The following is a 23,543-nucleotide window of genomic DNA, read 5'->3' on the forward strand; positions in this document are numbered from 1 at the left end:
CGACCTTTGCGCGCATACCCACTGACATTTCACCGTCTATTACCTTACAAATGTTATTTAATGACGTACAGCACCAATTGTTTTTGTAACTAAATGAATTTTCAATTAAAACAACGCCTTAAGACACAACAAGGCTGCAGAAAAACATTATGCTTGATTGAGTTTACTGCGACTTTTTAAGTTACAAGCAACCTATGTCTCTTCAGACAATAAGGCAACAAAACAAGGCTGAATAAAACCACTGAATATAATAGACAATACATCTCATTTTATTTATATTAGGTACTTCTATAACAATACTTTTAACAGTCTTAAAACAAACGACTTAGTGAGATAGCGGTCAACGCCGGTTCTATCTACAGTATTTACAACAGAGTATGCGTCAAGCACACGTGAGCGAGGTGAAGGCGCGCGGCGCGTAGTGTGGCGCGCTGTGCCGCTGAGCGCACGCGCCGGCCGCGCCCGCGCCGCGCGCCACCGCCTCGAAGAACTGCCGCAGGTCCGACACCGAGCGCGTCGGCGGCGCCTGCAGGTCGTGCAGCGACGCCGCCCGTCGCGGCGTCGTCTCCGGGGATCGCTCGATCCGAGCCAGCTGCTCGCTGCTGCGAGCCAGCCCTCCACTGGTCCGCGACAATGACTCAAATAATGCGCGTCGCTCCCTCACCGGGACATATTGCGCAATAGCTTCATGGACATTCGGGGAGCAGGACCTTGCCCGATGCTCCAGCGACGATGTCTTTCGTCTAGCCGCCTCCATGGCAAACCGACCCCGCTCGGCGCCTCCCGCCGTGCCCTCCCATCTCTTCAAGTAGCGGCGTCCTTGCTCCGATTCGGATCGCGCAGCGCGTGGCAGTGTGTGGTGCTGTTGCGTGCCCGCGTTCAGCTTGCTACAGCTGTCACATTTGATGACCTCTGCTTTCCGTACTGGCGCATCTACCACGTCTGTGGTTTTCAAGGCGTCGAGGGAGAGGGTCAGGTCTAAGCTGCGATCGGACGATGAGTCGTAGTCGTCGTCTTCGACGACGATGCCCTCATCCGTGGCGGCGGGGGAGTGGTCCCTGCGCGTTAGCTGCGTCTCCGTGGAGGTCAATAACCTTCGACGAGCTCGCGGGGGCGGTTTAGGTGGGCAAGAGGGTGTCTCCTGTTGAGGAGCCTCTTTCTTTGGTTCCCGACTGGCGGTGTCCGCGGCGGGTAGCACGTCCAGAAACCGGACTTGCGGCAGCGGCGTCTGACCGAGGATCTCGACGCAGAGCGCTCGCACCCATCTCGCGTATTCCGCCGCATTGCAAGTCTGCAACAATAAACTTAATTGAAACATTCATCTTCGCTATGTATCGAGATATAAAAGTACGATTTATGACTTAATCTGTTTGAGAAACGTTGCGATTTGCATAATGTTTTTTTTTTATTATTATAAGGTCCTTCGCGCAAATTATAAAAAGTGAGCATGCAGGGTTGGTAGGGTGACAATAATGGAACATCTGATCGCAAGGACTGAACTAGTCACGGTCACATTGCATTTATAGATGTATTTTAAAACCGGGAGCGCATTATAGTATGATTTTTTCTTAAAACGTGTTTCCTTTACGTGTCAACACCTTCGCGTTCTAGCCCTTCTTATGGTAAATAGTTACATCAAAAGGTTGCAATGCACAAAAGCCTTTGATTTACGGTTGTTTCGCTTTATTGAGGTCTATTAAAGTGTACGAATCGTGAGAAAGGCGTTATTCGAAGGGGGATAGAACGTCTTGGAAGACATTGTAACGTGGTAGTGTAAAAATATAAAAAGTATTCGTAAGACATAAATTGGTGAAGCAGGCATATAGTCTTGACACTATAAAAGTTACTCACAAAGACGAACTAAAGTTTATTTTCAAAAAGAGTTTACAAACCAGAGGACATGTTTAAAAACAATCAAATTATCTCATGACATAGTGGTCTCGGGTCAAGTCTAAATATTTTTGTTCTCGATTTGCTGAGTAGCCCGAGGCTCATCAGTTACATTAGTAATGTTGATAATTATTTATGTCCTCATTGTCTCGTGGACAATGATCACCAGTGGCGTACGGACTACGTGACTCGATATAATGTCCAATACAGATGGAGTGTTAATCTTGTAAACACGAATCACTGATTTATGACGATTTAGTACTGGCGAGGACACTGATAGACAATATTGGTTTATGTGGACATACAATGGGAAATAAAATATCAAATAAGTATGCTGACGTGATGCTCTTTTTTTGTTTTGCAGTGTAGAAAGATCCTGACATCTTGTAACGAGGAAAATATTGCTATTTACAAATACATGATTTATGTCTTGGTTGTATAATATAAGAGTTGAGCAGGAAAAACCTGCGACAAACGCTGCTTGCTATTAAGGTGATATTTTCCTTCCTATGCTACAGTAAATTTTTTGAGGTTTAATAGTGTCCGTAGCTCATAAAACTCACAGATTCAAGTAAAAATCCAAGTCTTTTAAAGCACGCCATTTGCAAGTGATTACTTATTCATTTGCATCTGAAAAACAACTTCCGCGCTAACTAAGAATGCCAGCAGTCTATCTAGCACATCTCGAAACAGCTTTGCAGTACTTATGGTAATACATGCTCTAGTTTCAGAGAAGCTACCTAGTCGGTAACTCAAAAACATTTCCGCAACGCACGCTATCATAAAACCACAAATACCCGCTATTCTTTTTTCATCGATACACTTCCCGGACATCGTAAAATCACTTGCGACGAGGAAATGAAAGCAGTTCGAAGATAATACATACATATGTACGTACATTGTATTTGTACCAAAGACTGCAGACGTAGTATTTTTTGTATTTAGTCCGCACTACGCTATTGTATTGTGCTGATACAATATCTGTGTGTAGACTGTCATATTAGAACGATGAAATATTATCCAAGTCTCTCGTATGTTCAAGGATCCCGCCAGTTCTTAGATTTTGCGTTATTACACCTATTATGTGGGACTGACAAATGACACTCGACTATTGCATGGAAATTATAGCTAAATCGCAAATGATGAATTGGCATATTCAATACAGCCGCAAATAAGACGATGCTGAGGCGGATTTATTGAAAATCATTAATCAAGATGTGAACCAATGAATAGGAACCTAATTGGGAAATAAATTGAAGCTTTATCCTAAAGTAAACATAACTTGAATGAGTTGCAGCGATTTATTCATCTCGTCTTGTGACTTGATCGATTGACAATATTTGCAATATTGGTGTACCTAATATCTAGACGTGTAAAATGAAAACTCATGACTTTTTGCACCACTACAGCTGTTGACGTGTTTGTCCACTCAGCGCGTTTTTGTTGCTCCGTTAACCTTCTTGAGGATGTTTATTTTCATCAAGTGCAAACATATTTCCCCATTTTATTTCGTGTAAATTAGTTTATTATATTGCATTTTGGAACCCGGAATGTCTTTAAAGCACGTTCGAAATACTTCGCCATTTGCCAAATGTCGTGATTGTCAATTTTCGCGATTTAGCATATACGTAGGAAACACGTTTCATAATTTACGTACAAGCAAGAGGGCACTCAAAGCTGGGGTCGAAGTTGGAACAAATAATCACCTGAAACGTGGCGACGGCAGAGTCGTCTCTGAGCCGGGACAGCTGGAAGGCGTTGGGCAAGGTGTGGGCAGTCCGCAGGTGCAGATCTCTGAGGGGCAGTCGTGCCGCAGCTCGTCGGGGCAGGGTACCGTCCCGCCACGCCAGCAGGCAACCACTACGGACGGCTGCCCGCACCCAAGCCCAGGATTCTGTGTCGTCATTGTAATACTGGCGGAGGACGCCTATGGACAAAGAGAACATTGGTTAAAATAATATAATTGTTGGAGATTTGGAGGATTCGAGGTTCAGTCCTATTGACACGTGGACAAGACACAAGCAAGATTACCATGTTAGCTACACGTTGCATACACGTTTATTATGAAGCATAAACAGACCTCATATAAAACATCTGAGCTTGCAATCATTGTCAACCACACACGCAAGTGCAATTATGTCATAATTTCATAGAAGCATGAATCACCGATAAGGTTCGATCGATTTATTCTGATGCAACCGTCATTGCAAGGTTAACAAGGATCAAGTATCTAATCGGGCATCAAACAATATAGGCAGGTAGTTCATCCGTTAAAATTGGTGGAATGTATTATCTGACGCAGTAAGCCTCATGACGCTGGTTGCTAATTTTAATATCTGTCATGTTCATTAATCGAAGCTGCCATAGTTAATTTATCGGCATTTCCTGTGTTACATGTTTTACATGCGTAAGTAATTAATTTTATTGAGTCATATGAACTACACTTCATGCAAATGTCTTACATCCAATAAATGGATCTTCGATTTAGTCATACTCTAGAGATGATATGTCTCAAGAATACCTGTGGTTTGTCATTAGGCATGAAATGTTGAGGAAGGAAAGTGAGTTCTCAATCAAATGTTTTTGTAGTCAGTCAGTTGACCAAATGTACTTGACATTGTACAATGCCACCAACCGCTTAAAATTTAGTAGCTGTTCGAATCGTTACGAATCATTGCATGGTCAGAATTCTAATTTTGAGTCGAGACGGATGTCATGATAATCTTCATCATTCCATAGGCATTATACTGGCTGCATTTCGCAACGTCAGGAATTTAAGGTATCAAGTATGGAGTTGACATGTAAGTGTCAACTTACAAAGTCAAGTTCACGAATTCTTCGCATGATACGCGTGGCGTGGGCACTGCGAAGCTATGCTGTTTTGGATTGAAATATGACTTGTTTCTTGACTTGTAGTATTTCGATTAAGTTTTCTTTAAGTTAAATAGAAAATTGATTCATTCGTAATGAATTAGAGTAAAATCTTGTGAAGGACTTTAATATTATTGTAATTCATTTATAATGTATGTAACCATTTGCATTATAAACTTGAAACAGATGGTCCAGCTTCCAATGAAGATCTATTTCAAAATTTCTGAGAAAACGCAGAGTAATAAAGCAACATAGTTAGTATTATTTAATATTTTCTCACTTAAATCTAATTACGTGAATGAGGTCAGTCTGTTGGACACAATGCTATCACAACTTCAGAGCAGCTTTGCAAAGGGTGCTAACCGCAAATTGTGGCAAGCCGTGTCAACGTACCAGAGCGATTATTCATAATTTGAGCACATTGTTACAGTTCATTATGTTCCTACGTTAATATTAAGTATTATATTGCTCTAGTAGTCTAGTAATTAGACTTTTTCGTTGGGATAATGGGCGTACGTGACTTTTGTTATATGCATTCGAAATAAGAGGTAAACATTTAGAAACTAACAGGTAAATAACGATTACCTGAAAAGTTTCCTGTTTTATGGATAGGGCTAGTGGTCTTCTATAGAGCTAATCAGTATTTTTGCATCTCAAACCTTTACCTAAGAAAATAAATCTCAAATTCTCATGCTGTGGTAGCATTATCATCATCCAACGGGCCTCAGAAATCCAATTTAAATACCATATGTTTGCAGTGACCTAGGTCAGGCATACGAGATGCATGATTGGATTCTTCTATCCGCTTGAACTCAAAATCTCGTGACCCGAAGCCATGCGTCACCAAAGCAAATATGGCAGCAAATATACCTACTTATTATTAAAGTTAGCTACAGATTTTTATCAAATTGAATGAAGTTAAGCTTTAGCTATAAACTATTTGGGAGAGATTCTTGTGCTATAAAATGTATCTTCATGGTCCGTTAGTGATATTACTGAAATAAATAATCAATTACGAGCCGAGGAGAGTAATTGAAATAAAGTTTGGGAAAGGAGTATTTTTGTTCTTTCCAGTAAATGGTGATGGGTCTTTTTTCTGTTAAGAATTTGATGTGTGAAATGATTTCCTACTTATTACACGACTGAGATCCAAGTCGTCAAATTGAATATAGCTTTAAAGTAACGCATCTAGATCAGGTCATGTAAGTCTTGCAAGTTGCTCTGTTGACCCATAACGCTTGAGAAGCATTCATCCAATTTAGTTAGTTGTAAGAATAAAATATGTCCTTGACAAGTATTGGCCGGCTTCGGGCTTAGGCCATCGATTACCATAGTATTACATTACCTACATAGTGACTTAACTGGATTCAACAAGTTTGTCTTTTTTTTGTAACAGCGTGGTCACCAAATTCTAACGTTGTTTACGTTATAAAATTAATATGCATTTTCTTCGTGTTCTCGTATTGTGCGGTTTAAGTAAATATAGAATGCTTGATATCCTCAGATTCTTGGACAGAAGCGTTAATTCATATTCAATCATTCGGCTGGAATTATTGGAACGCGTAAATATTGATCAGAAATCACTCAGCTGGTTTCTTGAGCATAATTGGCAGATCTTTGTAGATTTTTAGGCAAAACAGCAATTTTTCCACTGACATAATATAATTCCGTATCGGACATTTGTGTCCGATAGCGATCGATAACATTTTTATCAGTCTGCCAATATCTTGTTATGTAGGTAGGTGCATATTCGATAGGAAAAGTACCTGCATAATTATACTAGTGGGTCATTGATACTTAGGTATTATTGATAGAGATAGAATTGGTGATCGATTCATGATAATTTGATGGATTTCCAAAAACCTTTTTTTCGGTAGATGTAAAACATTGTAGCAAGTTTGCCTAAGTACTTTTTGCACAGTATTAAAACCTAGGTACTTGTTGTGTATGAAGAGTACTTTTGATCTATTAAACGTATAGCTTCCTAGTTACAATTTCTTTAATCCTATGGAATGACTGATTTCCTGACAGACGCGTCTACGCGAAATCGGCTAGGAAAAAAGGTTTGATAGATTAACCGATTCCGTGAAATCCAACAACTATTGTGAGACGCCGTTGACAGTTAAACAGTTGATTTTATCTCCTATAAGAACAGCTGATGTATCTTCCCATTGTTATTTTTTTCAGCTAAAACTTCACGGTTCCGCCAAGCATTTTGATTATAAAATATGGCGACATTTCCAGGTAGGCTTGGGGTCATGGGAATTTTATATGACAATATGGTAAAAGAAGGCTTTTTTATATATTTTGGGCATTTAGTCAACAGTTATTTTTGTACCAAATAGGACCTGATCTTTCACATATTTATTTCGGGAGTATTTGGGAGAAACCTACTTAGTATTTTACCCTGGAACTTAACTAACCAGGCGAGGTGCCAGCCAATCAACGAATAGGTACCTATGACAGTATTTTTCAAAGTTCATTGACCTGTCACGAATTATGTTTTCAACCGATTAACATCATCCAAAACAACTGCAATTGATTAAAGTGTTCTGAATAGATTTTGAATCTTACAATAGGTACCATAACCACGGTAACACTACCATACCATGAGTCAACTCTATCCGTCTTACCACAAAAACTTTTAAACGTCAGTTTATGCCTTGTCTAAAAAAATGTCAAATTATGACGTTGACATATGGTTCATTTTGCAGCCAAAATTTTATTAGACAAGCGTAAAACAGGGTTTAAAGTTTTTGTAGTAAGGCCCTATTGATCCTAGTCTAGCGTCTAGACTCCAGACTACGATTGTTGACTTAGTAATCTGAGGGCACGGCAGTGCCCCAGCCAAGACTCGAGCAAAGCGGGCACGGCCGTACCATCTTTTCTCGAAGCGTTTCGCGGCTATTTCAGCCCCCTGTATCTTCCATGTGAACAAAGCTAAGAGTTTAGGTTTTCGATGACCAAGAGCAAGTATTAGAACAAGCTCAGTCCCAAAATTACAAGAAATTTGAATAAATAGTTTACGAGTTATGAGCGATCAAAGTTACACCATTTTGTCACTGACTCACTCACTGACCGATCATCAAAAGTCTAAGGTACTTCTAGCAAACTTAGAACCTTCAAATTTGGCACCAAGATAGGTTATTGGCTACATATAAAGGGAAAATTATAAAAACCTTAAAACTTAATAAAAAAATAGGAAACAAATTTATATTTGCGGTTTTTCAAGAACATTGTGTATGAATTTTGACTGCATTGATAACTTTGTTATTTATTTATGTACAAAATGTTACTATTTGTTTTATTGTTACGTAGTGTGGTATATTGTTATTATGTATTAAATATACATACACATGAATAAAAAAGCTAGGTTAAAATAAAATGAATAATGATAAAATCTTTCATATTAATGCAGTGCGATAAATACTGCATGCTCGCTCGATAGATGGCGTTGTCCTGGTCTAAATCGCGCTACGGTTTTTAGTTAAAAAAAAAACAAATAATTTCATGTGATAGCGCCATCTACCTCTGAAATAAATCTCTTTTATTCTAAAAGATATTCGATTAAAAAAATTGACAATTTCGAAATTGTTTAATTTATTAAAAAAAAATGTTGTTTACGTGCTAGTTTAGGTCTACATATTTAGTTTGTTATATATTTAGTTAGTTGCATGTAAGTTTATTTAATTTGTTATATACTTAGAGAAGAAGGAGACCTACAAAAAATAAATTAGATCCCACCAAAAACATTAAATGTAAAAAAAGCCAATCCTCTACGCAATTCCTCCACCGTAAAAAGTTTTGAGATCGCATAGAAGCCAAGTCCTGTTCAACTTTATTTGTAATAATAAATCAATATTTTGTGACTATATCAATAGTTTTGTTCACATTACAATAATATTGTCTTGGCCATGAGCACGAGTTAATAGTCGCTCCCTGAAATAATGTGACCATTGAATTGATACATTCTATATGGACATGATTTTACGATTGGACTGATTGGAATTTGAGATCACCATGGACCAAACATGCGCCATAGTAAATGTGCAGTTCATGATTTTGGATGATACTGACTGTCTGTCATTTAGTAACAATTGAAAAAACTAAAAGTATTTAATTCTGTGATATTAAACTTCATGATTGACTTTCACCTCTCCAAGATATGCTGTATTATATTTGTAGTTTATTGTGCACATGGCCAAGTCAATATTATTGTAAAGTGAATGAAACTATTGATATGGTCACAAAATATTGATTTATTATTACAAATAAAGTTGAACAGGACTTGGCTTCTATGCGATCTCAAAACTTTTTACGGTGGAGGAATTGCGTAGAGGATTGGCTTTTTTTACATTTAATGTTTTTGGTGGGATAACATAGACTGGATGGAGAAGTCTAGATCTTATGTATGGCTATTGTATTTACGTGCACGTGTAGATTTCTATGTAGATCAGAATCTTACTAATACTTTCTTTATTTGGCGCAGGTATCGATTTCAAACTTTGAAGGCTGATGTGATCAAGGAGGTAAGTGTAACTATGTTATTTGTATCTCTATTTCGTAAGGAATATAGAGTAGGTACCTAGAATTCATCGAGTGTCTTCAGGTATAGATACTGACCTACGCGAAAGAACTAGGAGGTGCATATTAGAACCCTTACCTGGGTTGTAGGAAACTCCTCGAGTTTGGACTCATTTTGTTTGTTTTGATACGAGGAATTAAAAACTTTATGTTAACGACAAAGACGTTTAATCTTGTAGCAAGTCTGTCGTAAACATCTATTACTTCTATTAGAATACATGCCTATCATGTGGGATGATAGGTGCATGAATTCTAATAGTAGTGCTATTGAAATGTTTGTGCCAAGTGCACCTGCGAGGTGCATCTTATTACAGAGTGGAATTACCTACGATGCACGTTAGACCCTGTTAAGGCATCACTTAATGTTAACATAGGTAGAAGTCTTTAGTAAACGTACATAAATGTTATTGTAAGATTTTTTATAAAGGTTATAGGTATCATACTGGCTGTTCCCTGCGTTTTCATCTAGGTCCCGAAGGAATTAATTCCCGCAACCGGGTAAAAAATAGCTTATGCCCTTTTCATTTAAATTGGTTTACCTACTTATACGTTTTGACGTGAAAGAGCGATAGACACGCCGGCAATCAGACGGGGTGACTTTCGCATTTATAAATTAGGTAGGTAGGTAAGTAAATTAACGAAATATAAACAAACATTTTCTTTTAACTTCAAGGAAATTCCTTGGCTTAGCATTTTATCACACCTAGGTCGTACAGTTTGGAGGTTGCTTCCGAATTTGTTAGTTTACATAAAAATAAGGACTCGACTTTTCATGCTTCTAAGCAATCAATTTTTATAGGTATGTAGCCTGAGTTTAGTAACTACCGATAATATACGCGTTATTATTCTAATCTAAGAACCACAATGGCATTTAGATTTATCCATCTAAGTTATTTGCATTCAAGAAGTCAGTTTATTATTGTTTCCGAGTTCTATAACATGTGTTACACAGCTGACAGTTTGAAGGAATGGTCAACGTCCTGTGTATTTCATTTGCACTCAATATAAGAACTGTGTTATGTCTTGTATTGTGTAGTCTGTGTCTATTTGCCAGATGTTTGGTAAAAAAACTTGAGTTAAAACTAAGCGGGAGCCTGTTCGTTACGAAATTATCACGTTGGCTTTCATCAAAGTTGAAGTACTTACGAATAAATTATGAATTCGCAAAATCTAGTAGGTTATGTTTATGAATGAGATTATTGCATCATATTTACCGGTAGGGCTGTGTTTACTTTAGATTTATGAAGAATACTGACCTGATATCCTAAAGTCAGGATCTACAGGCGTAGGGATAGGTCCAGGAGTGAGTTCAGGTCGAAGTTTTCTTAGCCCGGCCACCACCCGTGGTGCCGGCGACTGTTCTCCTACAAGCATCGCCTTACCACAACATCGTACAGGATAACACTTTCCACTACACTCTTATAACATAAATTCATCACTAAATTCACTGTAAACAATCCAGTTTTCACGAGTTATTTATTTACAATTTTTCAATAATAGTCAAATTGTTAACTGTCAAAATCGTATTTTAAAATTCGAAGTTCGTTACAAATTGCGCGCAGCACATTTTTGTTGTTCGTGAGTGCGACTCGTCGTATTGTCACGGTGTTACCGACTGGCCGGCCGGCCGGCGCGTCTATGAATGAATGAGAAGTTTGATTCGCCGAGCGCCCCACTTTACTGCACTCCACTACTACTACGTTCGAGGAGGCGGCAAACCACATCGCGTACTTTGGACTTTATCTGCCATCTAGCGGTGAGTAGTGAATACAAGATTTTGGTTGTAATCTTATTAATAGGTAAGATAAAAAAATGTGTATTGTGTTTAATCGATTAAAATAAATTAAACTTTTATAATTCCTCAGATTTTTATAAAAACGGTAATTTTAGTAATAGCACTATTTATTTTTGAAGGATTTCTCTCATAAAAACCTAAAAAGAGGTTTTATAGTAAAAAATTAAAAAAAAATATTTAAAATATGTTATACATACTAGGCATTAATTTTAAATTACTTAAAAATTGTTTTGTAATTAATTTCACATTAATTCTTTTGAAATTCGTCATGAATAATATGACGAATTTCAAAAGAATTAATCTTAAATTTAAATTCACGCCATCAACTAGACAGTAGCAAAGAAACTTAGAATGGTTGGGAAGAACGTGCTGCTGTCTATGATAATTGTACAGGATTGCCAAGTCAAACAATAGATGGCAGTAAAATACGTGCTGGGGTACATCGTTGCCTCACTTTCACGCTTGCCTATCTTGATAGTTGCAGCTAAAAATAACAGATGGCGCTTTTATAAGGTATGTATAATTCTAAAACAGTATATAAATTTATTTTTACTTTTCTCTTCACAGAGGGCGCTCTGAGTATTATTTTAACTAAGATTTTTACGAATTCCGGCATGTCAAATATGTAATGTATGAACCTTTGCATTAATTTATTACCATAATTATGCACTAATCATTCTTGATTGTTTGAGCAGCAAGGACACTTTTTATTATTTTTTGTTCTTCAACAGATTTCCCAAAAAGGAAGAGATTCTCATTGTCTACCTATGTTGTTGTTTTTTTAAACATAATTTTATATGAACTTGACCTTTCTAAAACCTATGATTTCTCCCTTCTTTGAACTTTCTTATTGACGAAGATATGTGCGTTTGTAAAAAAAACTAGTATGGGAATCGAACCCGTGCCATGCAGCACTCAGCCACTCCATCTATCCCATCGTGCTGAAGCCTTTCTTCGTTTTTTCTAACGAGCTTTTGTCATCGAAAGCCAACGAGATTTGTAAAACCTAAATGGGTTTTATTCAATCAGTTCTATCTAACTTTTTTCCGTAACTTATCATCTCAGCTGTGTCATTTTTATTAATAAAAAGGTCTGGGGAGTCAAAAAAGAAATTCGATACATACATCATTTATTATCGTATAGTTCATTAATTGTTACTTTACATGGAAGACTGCGCAAGTCTACATCATGAATACAATTTTTATAGGAAGACATCGAGATCAAATAAATGGCACATAAATAACGTTCAGTACATAAACAATTTTAAAGCAAACATAAGGCACTTAAGGACTACACACTACTGACTAAACATACATAAATTAAATCAAATTAAAGCTTTTTTATGGAAGAAGAGACTATTAATATCACAATAGGCGAGTGATTAGGGGACACAATCACCATGGCCGCCATTTGCTGTCCTCGTCCGCCGGTGGTCCCTCGCCGAGACGCTCTTTTTTTTCATCGTAAAAAGCCTCGAGTTGACGACGGGCAGCCTCCTGCTTTTTGTACTCTTGGTACTCAATCAATTTCCTTTTCTTTTTAGGCGGTAAGTTGCTGTAATCCATCGGCAATTCGCAGTGTTCCGGAAGACTGGGTGTCACTTCAACTTTGCTCTGGGGAGTCGTGTCTAATTGATTAGCGCCGGAGCATGCGACAGATTTTTTCGGCGACACAGCTTCGTTCACCTTCGCTGGTGATCTAACCTTTCGGAGATCAAGAGTATCGCTGTTCGTGCTCGGCGGTGAGTATTGGTATGAGTACTCGCCTCTGTACGGTTCGTCTCTCTGTAAATATTTTGGTTCGGGCGCTGGCTCCGCGCTCATGTTCACGTCGATGTTGTCATTGCTTCGCTTGTCCATTATGTGTTGACGAATTTTTTGCAGTATTACATCTTTCGCCTCAGCCGGAACTCTTTTGAAATACGCCCCGTTTCTCTGAGCGTTCAATTGTTCTGGCGCGCCGTGATGGTTCAGATTGTCGACGGTTGTGAGCAGCCCGGTGGGAGGTACTTTATTGGTGACCCTCGCAGCGGGTCTATTGTACGCCCACTGTTTCGGGCCATCGCCTGAGTATACTGAATCTTCCGCGTCTGATGAAGATCTGTCGTGATCGCTGTAGTAATGTTGCCTATCGGAGATGACGGATGACGGTGACGTCGGCGGCGAGAAGTTAGGTCTCTCTGGTACTTGAATCGTAAGAGGTTGAGCGGTAATCAGTCTGGATAGGTGACTGATTAAATTCTGGCTGACGTTTGCGTCTAAGTCTGGCACAGACATAATAAATCGGCACGCTTCGGCCGCGCATTGTCCGAAACCCGCTTGGAACTTCTTGGCTTCCAAAACCGGGTCTCTAGGGCTGTGCAACTTTGTAAGATGGTTAACGGTTAATTCAAGGATGTCTGCCTTCTCCAACTTGCTCAGGTTGTCGTCATCGATCTGTGACAAAAAGAAAAAAGTGAGTAGAGTATAGCGCAGGTGCGGCGCTCCGTTCTCACGGTACAAACGTAACATTAATATAACTGTACATATATGTGAATAAGCAACTCCTGTTTCTTAATGGAACTTGTACTTTTATATTCCTGTTTGGTGTCGGTACGGCTCATGGTAAGTGCGCAGTAATAAACAGAAGGACGACCGGTCCGCGATAAAAATAAATGGTGACTGAATGAATGATGGATTGCATTTTGATGAACAGTAAAATAAGGTTTAGTTTTTATGCAAACACATAGGTAATGAGTTAGGGTAAAAATAGAGCGCGATATCTATATGTACGTGATGTTATCTTTTATCTTTGATGGCACTCGAATATATTTAGAACACTTGAGCTAAATTTAGAAGTATTACACATAAGCCGGCGAGTTGTGGTTAGATATGATATTGATAGCTAACTTATTTCCATAAATTATGCAAAAATAAACGTGAGTGTGTCATCATTTGAAACGCGTAATGTACCTACTGTAAATGATAAACAGAATAATATAATAAAACATACGTAAGTATAAAACATACCTCTAAAGCTCCAACCATGAGATCTTTAAGTTCGTCCAGGCACCGGTTGATGCGCGCGCGCCGTTTTCTTTCCAAAAGTGGTTTCGTGATCTTCTTGTATTTCGCCGTTTTCGACAACGGCGCCGGGTCCGAAGACATTTTGATTCTGATAAAAATAATTAAATTAATTATTTATATTAAAAACTAATTTATTAAAAATGAGTCTTACATTAATATTAATTAGTTAATTTTGAAAACATTAATTATAATAAATCAATATTATCATATCACATAACACATCTAGTATACAGGATCGTCCGATTATATTATTTCAGTATTTTTAATCATATGCGGAAAACCATGGCTCTAAAATCCCATGAGTTACCATGCGGCAAAGTCTCGATTTTGATAAATATTCAAACACGATACTCTAATGATACATAAATTAACTGATAATTGACATTAAAATAATATACTTACATAATTAATAAAAAGGTTGCTCGAACTACACTTAACACACACTAACTTAATGTCGGGTCACGATCTGGAGCTTGCAAGCACAGGACGCGCGTCTTCGGCCGCGTCTCGGCTTCAACTGCCTGAAAAAAGCCTTCTTCCCGCCCCCGCGGCCCGCGGCCCTTCCCTGCCCTCCGCCCTGTCCCATTCATGCGCGGGAGCACGTGTGGCCCGACGATCGAGTTTCAAGCATGCGTAACATACTTTCCCAGGGAATTCTTGAGGAACACTTTGGTTTTTTATACGAAATATTTTAATAACTGGCAGCCGAGTTAAACAACATTTTGAGTTCATAAGGCATTTCATGTGGACTCGGTAAATCAAAGGGCACGTGGCATTCATTTATTTCTCGGTAACGTCACAAAGAATGTCGTGTTGGGCAAGATTTTGTGAGCTCAGGTAAACTTGTAGGAATGTTAATCTTGATTCAAAAACATTGCAGGACATGGATTTAAATGTAGAGTGTAATTTATAATAATAAATCACGAAATATCTTGTTTAACAAATAGGCATCTATTAATTTGTCTGTTATTTACAAAATGAACTGGCCGTACATATAACGAAGTTATGTTTACCACCCAAGACAATGTTTCCCGTTAATGCTGCCTATTCAAACTGAGAAACTACACTCCATTGTGAGACGAAACAAAATAAACATATTCGAACATCACAATGACTTTTATGAGTCTTAATGTAATTTTAAAACCTTACTGTAATTAGTAATACGCTGTTAACAGTTTTATCTTTAATTTCCGATGTTTCATCTTCCCGACTGGGGCTCATTTGGCGGCGTTTACAGTAAAAGAAAATGACGTAGACAAAAGGCGGCGCATAAAAAGGTTGTATGTAATAAATGGCACGGTCCAAACAGGGTACAAGTTATATGGAACTTGCGGCACAGATTGTTGCGGTATTTCTTTTTTCGGCCTCGGCAGTCGGCCGTCGGCAAAGCCAGGTAGAGGCGCGAGCCGAAGGATTCCGCGATCGGTTTTATCTTTTGTCATTCTTGACGTCGTTAAGATTGCCGTTTAAAAACTATATAATTATAGGTTATTCGGCGATTTTAAGTCCCTTTTGAATTTTTAATGTTTGTGTTAAAAAATGCTGGACGGTCTTCGTTTGTTTTTTCTTTAATGTTTTGTTAGGAACGTTTTATGGACGCAAAGCGGCTCAATGGATGATAATTAGTTTAAATTAGTGTTTTGAGAAAAAATACCGTATTTTTCTCCATTATATTAAAATATGCAGACACCGCTAAGTATTATGGTTACGCTAATTATTTAATTTCAAAACACGGCTGTATTTACGCAATCTATTCTTATATTCTGAAAACAAATAATAGTTCAAAGACTTTATTTGCATTCCTAAAATATGAATAAATCTGAGCAAATATTATTGCAGAATTTCGATTTTCGGTAAAAATTGGTAGTTGACCAAGATGAATATGGTTCGCCAAATAATATATTTCTAGACTTAAAAATTTATTTCTAATAGAAAATAAAATAATAGTAGGATTCAAGCTTTGGTTCGACCATAAGTTAGTAAAACAATATGTTTGTTTATTTCATCAGCTTTGTGAATGTCTGTAGGTACCACACTCTGAAAAATTTATTTCCTACATAACACAATTAAATCATTATTAGCTAATATATTTGCCTATTGTGGCCAATGTATACATTCTATAGGCCACGTTCATAATAAATAAATATTTTATAGTTGCCTACTTTCCTACTAGATGGCGCTTATGGTCCTATTTTACTATTACGCTCGAATGTTTTGAATTATACGACTTATTAGATTTGAAATACATAGGTACTAGTTATTTAAATGTGATAATCAAGTCTGTGAACGGTGTTTAAAGTCTGAGCTGCAGAGTTGATCAGCTCATTAAATTAATTAAAAGAGCTGAAATTACTACCTGCCATTATGTTATAACTTTTATTAATTTATGGCCGGTCACGTACTATGTAATCCATTTATCGAGGAAAACGAATGTGAAACTGTTTTGATTTTGCTTTTAAAATATTTCCTGCGTTTTATGAAACTGTGAATTGAGCTCTTCCTACTGTTGTTAAAAATTATTATGAAGAAGGACTAGACTTCAGTGATTTTTTCAGTAAACAAGGAATTCAGAATTCAGGAGTAATCAGTAAAAGCGCATAGAAAAGTGCGACTCGACGATCGATCGACTGGAAAATCCATTATTGCAAAAGTTGAATGTTGAATATTTTTAATGGACTCAAATAAAAAAAAAACACCTACAACACTAAAAACTAAACTTTCCCACCGACATAAGGCAAAGTTTACACTTATGCTTGACATATTCAACTTATGACGTCAATCTTATCGAGAGTTCCCGAGCTATTTGGACTACGGCTGACGGAGAAATGTTTGCATAGGCAGATGGGATTTATGCAAGCATACAAGTATGGGATAGACTAAACAATGACACATGCTGATGTTGTGCACTTGGCTTTATGATTGTGTTTTGTCTACTTGTTCTGGACCTATGTTTTGCTTAGATAACTGTTTTATTATTGAGGAAGGCTTCTTTAAGGAGTTAAAATTTTACGTGAAGGCTTTTTTCGTGAAAATTAGTTATTTTGTCAATACAATAAAAGTCCTTTTTTGTGGTAGGACAACATGTGAATATGACCCCAACCGCTGTGGGTGCTGGAGATGAAAGAATCAGACTTCAGTTGGAGTTCTGAAGGCTTGTGTACTAGGGCCGCGGAAACTCTTTTGTAACCACGGAGACGTAGGTTTGCTAGTTTGCTGATTTTACTTAGTTCAGTTACAGTTACAGCCTTTTTATCGTCCCACTGCTGGGCACAGGCCTCCCCTCACACGGAGAAGGATTGAGCGTTAATCACCACGCTTGCTCAATGCGGGTTGGTGATTTCAGACTATATATTCCAGGTTTCCTCAAGATGTTTTCCTTCACGTACATACAAACTTAAAAAAGTTGCATTGGTACTTGCCTGACCTGGAATCGAACCCACACCCATTTACTCGAGAGGTTGGTTCTTTACCCACTAGGCCACCACGACTTTACTTTTACTTAGTAGTCGGCTTAAAAACAATAAACAAGTCTAGACTTGATTTTTTTCTGTTTGTATGTTATCAGTTTTAATGACCCGTCTTTAATTAGTCATACTTAGGCAGAGAAAAAGTTATCAACATGATGACTCAGACGAGCGTATATTCTTTTATTATGTTAAATATTTAATTATCTATGTACATACAGTATAGTACACTAATACATAAAAAATATGTACACTAATATATCATTTAAACTATGTAAACTAATGTATAATATATAACGTATAATATAACCTCTGCAAAAATTATAATCCGATAGCTAAAAACGCCAATTTCAATTTGTGATTTGTTCCTAGCTCGAAATATGAAGGCAACTGTCAGGACAAGATTTTTATGACAGAAAATTAGTTTAAAAATGTATCGAAAAACTAAATTATCCCGTGCCACCAACTATTAACATAATTGCTTACCTACACTTTCGTTTTCAGGGTGATTAGATACAGAACCTACGCGCGTCAAAAATAACTTGGAAATACCCAATTTTGAGTCATCATCATTTATTGCATTAATCAATAGATAATGAAATAGATAAGAAGACACTAGAATTTAAACATGTACATAAACTAAACTTAACTATACAGTGTGTGTGTCATATCATATCTCAAACACAAAAACCTGAGAAAAATAGAGCAATATGAAACGTGACAGCGGGTTGAACGGTGATTTAATTGTTATCACCCGAAGTCTTTCGGTGTACGAAGATCCTGAGAGGCTCTTCAACCACGTCGGTTTCAGTAATAATGACAATACTTGACGTGTAAAAGAACCTTCTTTATATTTGTCTTCATTTAACATGAGAAAGGTGGACAAACGACCTTATAAAGGTCGCCGGAAGACGCTGGATGTAGGTCGCCTCCAACAGGTATCTGTGGAGATCTAAGGGGGAGGCCTATGTTCAGCAGTGGACATCCTATGGCTGAAGATGATGATGATATAATTTTTTAATTGTAAACGATACGATAGTTACCGACCACGGGAAACAGCATGTATTGTATAATCTGTGTTTTAAAGGTTTTAATTCCACAAAACACCGGAAACCATAATGCTTACAACCGCGACCTGTGCTACATATTGTTCTGTGGTCGCGAAAATTCAGTGGCAAAGGAAACCCGCTCGTGTAAATACATACATCCTAAACATAGATAACAAAATTATAAGCGGAGGTGCCATAACGAAAATTCTCCTAAGAAAGTAGCCCGCCGAAATGCGGGTGAGCGGGGGACGAGGAACGTTTACCTCTTACACCTTCTTTGGACCCGATCATTTTTTGTAATACCAAAATTCGTTGACAACATGTCTGAAAAATCTCGCACGTGATAAAAACTAAGCGATTTGGTTATGCCCACCATACGAATTTGACCTGGAAGAAAGCCTGACCTACCTGCATTATGGCATATCTACTCATCTTTCCTTGCTCTGTGATCCCTCACTATTTTGAAGCTTCATCACGTAGGTACCTACTCACGTACTGCGGTCATAGTGTATCATCATTTTAACGGACCGAAACCACAATGTTCAGAAAGAAGTACTATAGCAAATTATGACCACTAATTGTTAGGTATTTTTATATACAAAAATGTGTTAATAACATTCTCTGGTTTATTCAATTTTGCCAATTATATGCAGACTCTGGTGTGACAAACAAATATTATTGGACATTTAATGACAGTTGTATGTATAAGGAAATAGGTAATGGCTTTAACGATAAGAAAATTTAAATAATTGGTTGAGGTTTTACGTTGATTCATTATTAGAGCTGAAAGACTAGGCTTATAAATATTCAAACCTAATCTGGAGTTACGCAATCTGAAAGATAAAGCTTCATTTCCTATCGTATTAGGTACTGTTTTATCAAGTAGCCAGTCTTTACTGAAATTGGTTAGCGACTTCACGATGGTCAAGATATATGAACAAAAGTCTATGCAAGAGGCATTTTAGAGCAAACCTATTTTTGATCTATATAAAAACCAAAACAAAAAAGGATACAAAAAAATATAGACATAATTCAAAAATAGAACACACACGTTCCAAGTTTAAAACATTGGCTTGCGCTAACCCGTCATAAAGACACCATCAGACACAATAATATTTTATTATTTTTCGAATTGATTATGGAATTATACGGCGTTCTGGCCTTTGCCCTATCAGTGCCAGTTTTTTGAGCCATCAAGAGATTAGCGTATGACTTACGACCTTTAGCGCATCAACTTATATTTATGTCAGGTTTTAATGCGTGAGAACTATTTAGTCTTTCAATTTCTATGGTAAAAAAAATTGGTCAAGCGTGAGCTAGAATTAGCAGTGATGGTTTTCTTTCCTGCCAGTTCTTTTTTCTTCAGTTTTTTCAGTTCTAAGTAAATATTTGGTGTAGTGTTTAGAGGATGATAGGGCTTACTTTAAATTACATAAGTATTTATTATAGGTTAAAAAAGGGCACAAGAAGTTTTGCCTTCCTCAATGGGAAAAAGATTACTTACTGATATGATGTCATAAATTGCTGAGCTTCCAGACGTACTTAGAGGCTTCTGGATTGCTTATACCTAAGAGAGTGACGTAATGTCCTCATCCCCAACCCTTGAACTATACCCAAAAAGGTGTTTGGGGTAAAATTTTAGAGTGAAGACAGAGTAGGTAGGTATTATATAACCCCATGAGGCTCATATTGTGTTTAGTCACAGAACCCTAAAACCAATATAATCTACTTCTAGACAATCAAGGCCACTCAACTTATTACCAGACCAATAAATTGACATGGCCTTCACCATTTCGCTACCAGCCACGGTGGTTTTTGATTACCATACAAATATGGCGAAAAAAACTCATGAATATACCAGTTATCATTTGGCGAACACGTATCTAAATCCTATAGATGCCTAATTGCTTCGTTATCAATGCGGACAGCCGAAACTTGTGTGTGGGTGTCTTTGTTTATCTGTGGCACGCGTGGGAAATGAGCGCCGATCTGTTCCCACATGACGACAAATACCTACGGCGTGAGGTTAGTGCTGCGAATACCGCGCTGAACTTTAGGTATCGATTTATTTTTAATCTTTGTGGTTGAATTTTTAATTTCAATTTGGGGGATTAGGTACTAATATTTTAGCGTTTAGATGAATATTCAATTAATGAATATGCATTTTTAATACAGTGTTATAGGTGTTTTACCGCTTGCCATCATCATAAAAGATAATAAAAATAAGTAGCACATTAATCGATTTGACGTATTCATCATCAATCGGATTCCAACAATCGATAACCTTTCACCGCGCGTCACTAAGGCAGAGTAAGTGAGTGCGTCATCGAACTGATGGGCCGAAGATGTGTGAAGAGCCCGTAATTGTTTTATTATGGTAAAAAAACGTTGAGTCATTCAAAAGAGGTTTTATCTGCGGTGTTGGTTTTAGGACCTTTTTATTGCGAATCTAGTTAACCGGCCAGTGTTAAGTGACACATGAGACTGGCTGCAAAGAAAATTGTCGACGATAAAGTGTGCATTTAAATTCAGAAGCGCTGTCATGTGTCAAATTATAACACGCGGGGTTCTTGCTGGCCAGACTGAGTGACGTCATATGTTATGTATAGCAAAGAGGTTATGATTCACGATTATCCTGAGAAGTGAATCTTGTTTAGGGTTAAAGCCCGGTAACATAAACAGTCTAGATTGTTTCACATAGTCTTTGTTCATTGTGCTCACTAAATAAGATGCAGTGATATACTTATTGATTTTATATGGGATGTTTTTATGGAAGGAATAATAAATATTGGCGAAATAGAGTGTCACTAGGTGCGATATTTCGTTTCATGTACCAAGTATGTAGGTACATATCATATGTATAAGTAATTGGTCTAGTAAAAATACCTAACTTCGCTTGTTACTTAAAAATGCAATTAAAATTAGAACAACAAAGCATAACACAACAAAACAAATCGGCAATTGCTTTGATTCGACTCGATCATCGTATATCTCGATTCAATTTACTTAGACACCGCATATTTTCAAAATAAAAGAAGATACCGTTACATCCAAAGAAAATATTGAAAACCATTTAAAGGATAATGGGGTATAACAGAAATTGAATTCTGGCAATAAAATTTAGCGCAGCTCAATACAAATTACAGTTAGGTTCGAAAAGTTTTTAATGCAAATCCTTAGGCTGGTGGCACCAAAGGCCTTTGCCGACATAGCTTTTTTTATTCTTTTTTCTCTGTTTTTTGAATGAAGGTTTGGAACGTGCGGTGGTCGGCACCAATTAGGGTAATAATCGTTTAGTTTAGAAGGCGAAGGGCGTTAGAGGTCTATTGTCTATGAAACGTGCCACATAATAGATCGCTTTAGTGCTTTGGCAGTTTGTGTTGATCGTAAACACAGGCTGTGTTTTTGAAGATAAGGTATGTTATTCAATAGTGGTGCGGTATCTTTGGAAAGAAAATTCGCTTTTACAAAGATTTGTGCCTTGTAAAAATATATTGAAACTCTTATACATATTTTTAAGATTTTTGAGAAGTCTACAATTTATATTGCATACAAAAAATACTACCCTAAGGAAATGTGGCATGTACATTCTATTTATTTTTGAATTTTTGCACACACACACACTATAAAGGGAGATAGGAAAAAAAGTTTTTTTGCTCGTTGAAATGAAAATAAATATCGAAGCATGTCTTCTTCAAAGATAATTTACTTACTTTTTTTTTATCGATAAAACTCTAAACTTAAAACCTCTAGGCACGTGTAAAAAAAAACGTTTTCCACCTCCCGTCTCAACGGAAGCCGAGCGTCAATGTCAAGCGTTTATCAGCGACGCTATCGGCATTCAGTGTGCACGCGCCCTAAACAGATAGGTTACCGAACTACTGCGCCCGCGCTTCTAATTGACCACTCTTCCGCGGAAGCGATAGCAAAATAATCAAGAGCGATAAGATGACTGGGTACTTGAATTTTGTTCATTTTGTTTTGGGTCTTCTAGATTTTTTTGGGAGTTTATTTAATTGGTGAGGTGGGTGTGTAGAATACCTACTTTTTTTAAAAGTTTTGTTTGACTGAAAAAACACCAAGTATTTTTTATTATTTTGTATACCAAAATTCAATCCGCACTTAATAAAAGGGCTTTTGCTTGATTTATTAGTAAATAAGTACTTTCTGATTTTGTTTGGTAATGGAAACTTTAGTACAACTGGGACATGGCTAATAATTTAATTTATTAAACAGGCAATGTCTAATGGAGTAACAACACAATACTTTTGATTAAAAACTGAATCACGCTCTTTTACACCTTTATTGAAATAAGAACCCATTATTCTTGAGTATTAATGGATGCTAACAATTTGTACTTTTCTTCTAACAACCCTTTGCCTTTTTCACTTATTTGTTAAAAAATACAACAGCAACTTACTGCAAAAAATCATTAAACATTACATTTTTTAACGCAACATCATTAGCTCATTAAAAGTAGCAACAATACAGTTGTCGAACAACTCTAACGACAGCAAACAACTGAATCGATCAACTGAGATCGATTTATCATCGTCTGACTCTACCAATATCGTTACTGATTCCGAAGATCTGTCAAAATTCGCTCCGGACGGAATACAAGCCGTGGGAACCGGGGACCATCGGTTTTCTCAAAAACAACTACATCTATCACAAATAAAAATAACTCTTTCGTTTTGATACAATTTTTTATTCGATTCGCGAATCGTGAAAGAATGGACAGCTTCTTTATATCGATTTATTTATGCGATTTTGAGTCTCGCTTTTGTCTGTGCTACTCCATTTGAATTGACGATTGAATCTAATC

General features: G+C 37.3%; 2 protein-coding genes across 2 annotated transcripts; both read right to left on the reverse strand.

Moving 5' to 3' along the window:
* Positions 1-246: 246 nt before the first annotated feature.
* Positions 247-11,015, reverse strand: LOC110383027 (uncharacterized). Its single transcript, XM_021343734.3, has 3 exons — positions 10,602-11,015; positions 3,597-3,817; positions 247-1,291 (listed from the first exon to the last, which is right to left on the reverse strand). The coding sequence occupies exons 1-3, from the start codon at positions 10,717-10,719 to the stop codon at positions 383-385; spliced, it is 1,248 nt and encodes a 415-aa protein (XP_021199409.3). The 5' UTR covers positions 10,720-11,015; the 3' UTR covers positions 247-382.
* A 1,243-nt stretch (positions 11,016-12,258) lies between these two features.
* On the reverse strand, positions 12,259-14,755 carry LOC110383028 (uncharacterized). The gene is made up of 3 exons (XM_021343735.3): positions 14,608-14,755; positions 14,149-14,293; positions 12,259-13,575 (listed from the first exon to the last, which is right to left on the reverse strand). Exons 2-3 carry the CDS (start codon positions 14,284-14,286, stop codon positions 12,535-12,537), a joined length of 1,179 nt encoding a protein of 392 aa, XP_021199410.1. The 5' UTR covers positions 14,287-14,293; positions 14,608-14,755; the 3' UTR covers positions 12,259-12,534.
* Between the last annotated feature and the right edge of the window lie 8,788 nt (positions 14,756-23,543).

The sequence above is a fragment of the Helicoverpa armigera genome, chromosome 18 (assembly GCF_030705265.1).
Source record: "Helicoverpa armigera isolate CAAS_96S chromosome 18, ASM3070526v1, whole genome shotgun sequence".
Classification (NCBI taxonomy): Eukaryota; Metazoa; Arthropoda; class Insecta; order Lepidoptera; family Noctuidae; genus Helicoverpa; species Helicoverpa armigera.